The sequence below is a fragment of the Bidens hawaiensis genome, unplaced genomic scaffold, assembly GCF_021521415.1.
Source record: "Bidens hawaiensis isolate Kalapana, Puna unplaced genomic scaffold, B.hawaiensis_p1.1 tig00007860_1, whole genome shotgun sequence".
Taxonomy (NCBI): Eukaryota; Viridiplantae; Streptophyta; class Magnoliopsida; order Asterales; family Asteraceae; genus Bidens; species Bidens hawaiensis.
In genome coordinates this window covers 51,984-55,738 of record NW_027491547.1, presented here as the reverse complement: position 1 = coordinate 55,738, position 3,755 = coordinate 51,984, and the positions used below count along the sequence as shown (strand labels likewise).

General features: G+C 41.1%; 1 protein-coding gene across 1 annotated transcript; it reads left to right on the top strand.

The window, feature by feature from the left end:
* Positions 1-2,415: 2,415 nt before the first annotated feature.
* LOC143636329 (uncharacterized) lies at positions 2,416-2,991 on the top strand. The gene has a single exon (XM_077103953.1). The coding sequence runs from the start codon at positions 2,416-2,418 to the stop codon at positions 2,989-2,991; it is 576 nt and encodes a 191-aa protein (XP_076960068.1).
* Positions 2,992-3,755: the final 764 nt, after the last annotated feature.

Sequence of the window (3,755 nt, the reverse complement as noted above, 5' to 3'; positions counted from 1 at the left end):
TTGAATCGATGGCGTGCTAAGGATGAAGATCATTATTATACCTTAGGTTATTTGAATAAAGAACTCATTTATTGTTTTGATGAAGGGTTTTTCATGTTATTTTTATTTATGAATAATTGGTACTTGTTACGTTACGAAATGAAATAAATATAATTACCGTCGCTTTAATAGTGTTACGAGCTATGAGTGATCTGTACGTTACACTCGGGCGTATTACGCTTAAAGTCGGGGTGTTATAAATTGGTATCAAAGCCGTAACTATAAGATAGGTTGTTAGACGTATCGACCTACTATAGTTATAGTTTATTTTAGGGCCCCGAATTGCATGTATACCATATGTGCTATGTGCTCGTACTTTTATTAAAAGTTCATTCATACGCTCGAATTTATTATGTTTTATAGCATCACATGTACACATATTCACACACAAACTCCAAGGCTTATGCCTAAACATTTATTTCATTTTCTACTTATTTATTTATTTTATTTAATAAAACGATTTTCAATCCTCTTAAGGATGGTTCTACGTGATGGGTATGTCGTAACTGAAAGAGTGACACACTTGTTTTTCGAACCCTTGACACCAAGGTTTTTAAACCTAAGGATAAGCAATGCGCATAAATCTAAATCAGACGCGGAACCCGACTGCTTACCTGGAGGGTTCGAAAAGGGTGCTGGAACTTATTAGGCCAAATCATACCACACCAAACGTTATATGAATCATAACTTTAAGTTGTCAAACGTGACCATTTTCCTTTGTGAATAGAGAATGGTTGCACTCCTGCTCTTAAATTACATACAAGTTATGATTTCAATATAATTTACATGTGATTTTAGTATTATCAAATTTTATTTATTTTTTCTTATTTTTGGTTTAAGTATTCCACTTATCAAAATCGTCACTCGATAACTCACGCGCGTAGTACTCTTTTTTTAGCATGTCTTCTCGTTTCCCTCGTCAACCCGCAAGAAACTCCAGCTGCAAGATGACAGCCCAGATCACTAAGCAACTAGCTGCTGTTCTTCCGGAAATGGTGGCTTAAATGCACCAAACCATTGCCTCCAATTCAAACTCAGCCACTTCGGGTTCGAACTCCAACTCTTGTCGATACAAGTCCTTCACCGATACAAATCCTCTTAAGTTTGATGGCTTTGAAGGTGCCACTGCCCTAATGGAATGGTACCAAAGTATGGAGAGTACTTTCCTTCATATCGAATGTCCCGAGGACAAGAAGACACGCTTTGCTTCAAGTGTCTTCGAAAAAAGAGCCATAAATTGGTGGGTGCAAGAAAAATCCACTCGTGGTGCTGAAGTAGCCATGGCCATGCCATGGGAGGAACTTAAGGCAATCATGACCGAAGATTTCTATCCACCCAATGAACTCATGAATCTTGAGGTGGAATTTTGGAATCTTAACCAAGAGGGTGGTGATAACGTTACTTACACTGCTCGCTTCAACGAGCTTAGCATCTTGGTGCCACATCTTGTCACTCCTCTCTCTCTTGGGATTAGCAAGTATACCCGGGGCTTACCAAGAAAAATACAAGAATCGGTTCAAAGCAGTGCTCCCAAAACTCTTCTGGAGACGGTTGTCCTTGCCGCATCCTTGTCTGACAACCACGTTAAAGTGGGAACCCTCAAAGGCAACAAGAAGACTGTTGAGAAAACCGAGGTCGAACCTTCCAAAGAGGTCCAGGCAGAAGCCACACCCAAACCAAACCGCAATAACAACAACAACCATTCCAATAAATGAAAGCAAAAAATATGCCTTAACCCATCAAAACCCACCTCAACCTCAATACCAACAAACCCAAACCCAAAACCTTCAAGCCCCACCCCCAAAGAAACCTTACCATGGACCTCGCCCGTTTTGCCAAATTTGTCAACGACACCATCAACTCGGCATCCCTTGACGACAATGCACCCATTGTGGCCATTTTGGATACCTGCTAAGCGCATGTTTTGAACTCATGCGTACCCAACCAACCCTCACCAAACCACCCCGCACTCCCCATGCTTTCAACCAAAATCGTGTTTTAACTCAAGCTCAACCCATTTCTCAAGCCTACCCCACCCCTCGAGCGTGTTTCAATTGTGGAGATCCTAGTCATTTCCGCAACGCGTGTCTCCAACTCGCATATCAAGTCCAAATGGTCGCTCCGCCTGTGTACCCTGCTCAAGCCTATCATGATCAGGCCTTTCAACCAGTTCCGCAACTTATAGCCAACCAAGTTGTTCAACCGGTTCAAGCCAATCAAGCCTCCACTTTTCAAGCTACACCAGTCTTCCCTAATGCTCGCTAGAGGGCATTCTTGATCAATGAAAATCAAGCCCAGCATAACAATAATGTGGTGAACGGTACGTTCTTGGTTAATAACGTGTATGCATCCATTTTATTCGATACCGGTGCCGATATGAGTTTTGTGTCTTTTGATTTTGAGCCTATTTTTTCGTCATCTCGTTCTAAACTCGAAAGGTCCTTTACGGTTGAAGTCGCGAATGGTAAAACTATCTTTATTAACTCAGTTATTCGCGGTTGTACTCTAAATCACAACGACTATGATTTTTCTTTCTACCTCATTCCTATGCAACTCGGAAGTTTTGATATCAAAGTAGGCATGGATTGGATAGCTCAACACCATGCCGAAATCGTGTGCTTTGAGAAGTATATTCGTATCCTGCTAGACAACGATCAGATTTTGCGTATTTTCGGCGAAAAGCCTTCCAATGGGCTTAAGCTTATGTCATGTACTCAAGCCCAAAAATACATACGTAAAAAGTATGGGGCTATTCTTGCCAACATCTTGGAAAGTAAAAAAGAAAAAAAGACAAAAAAAGACATTCTGGAAGTTCGTGATTTTCCCGAAGTTTTCCCTGAAGATGTTTCTGGTTTACCTACTACTCGTGAAGTGGAGTTTCTTATTGATCTTGTGCCTAGTGTGAACCCCATCACCAAAGCTCCTTATCGTCTCGCACCTTCGAAAATGTAAGAGCTAGCGAGTCAACTCCAAGAACTCTCTAGCAAAGGTTTCATCCGCCCAAGCTCGTCGCCTTGGGGTGCACCTATTCTTTTCGTTAAAAAGAAGGATGGTTCCTTTCGAATGTGTATCGATTATCGTGAACTCAATAAACTCACGATGAAGAACTGTTACCCTTTGCCTAGAATTGACGACCTTTTTGATCAACTTCAAGGCGCATTATGCTTTTCAAAAATCTATCTTCGTTCGGGTTATCACCAATTGCGCGTTCATGAGGATGATATACCCGAAATCGCTTTTTGAACTCGTTACGGTCTTTACGAATTTATGGTTATGCCTTTCGGCTTGACCAATGCACCAGCGGTGTTTATGGACCTCATGAACCGCATATGCAAGCCTTATCTTGATAAGTTCGTGATCGTGTTTATTGAGGACATTCTCATTTACTCGAAATCTAAAGTTGAGCATGAAAAACATTTGCATGATATCCTCTTGTTGTTGAAGAAAGAACAACTTTTTGCCAAGTTTTTCAAATGCGAGTTTTGGTTAAACGAAGTTCAATTCCTAGGTCATATCGTTAACGAAAAAGGCATTCATGTAGATCCCGTTAAAATCGGAGCCGTTAAAAATTGAAAGACCCCGACTTCACCTATGGAAGTTCGATCCTTTCTTGGTCTCGCTGGTTATTACTGTCGTTTCATTTTGAACTTGTCCAAGATCGCTTTACCTCACCGCCTTAACTCATAAGGGTTAACCTTATGAGTGGGGGGCTAAGC

Excerpts from the sequence above, each read along its gene's own strand:
- LOC143636329 (XM_077103953.1), top strand. The coding sequence starts at position 2,416 with ATGAGTTTTGTGTCTTTTGATTTTGAGCCTATTTTTTCGTCATCTCGT.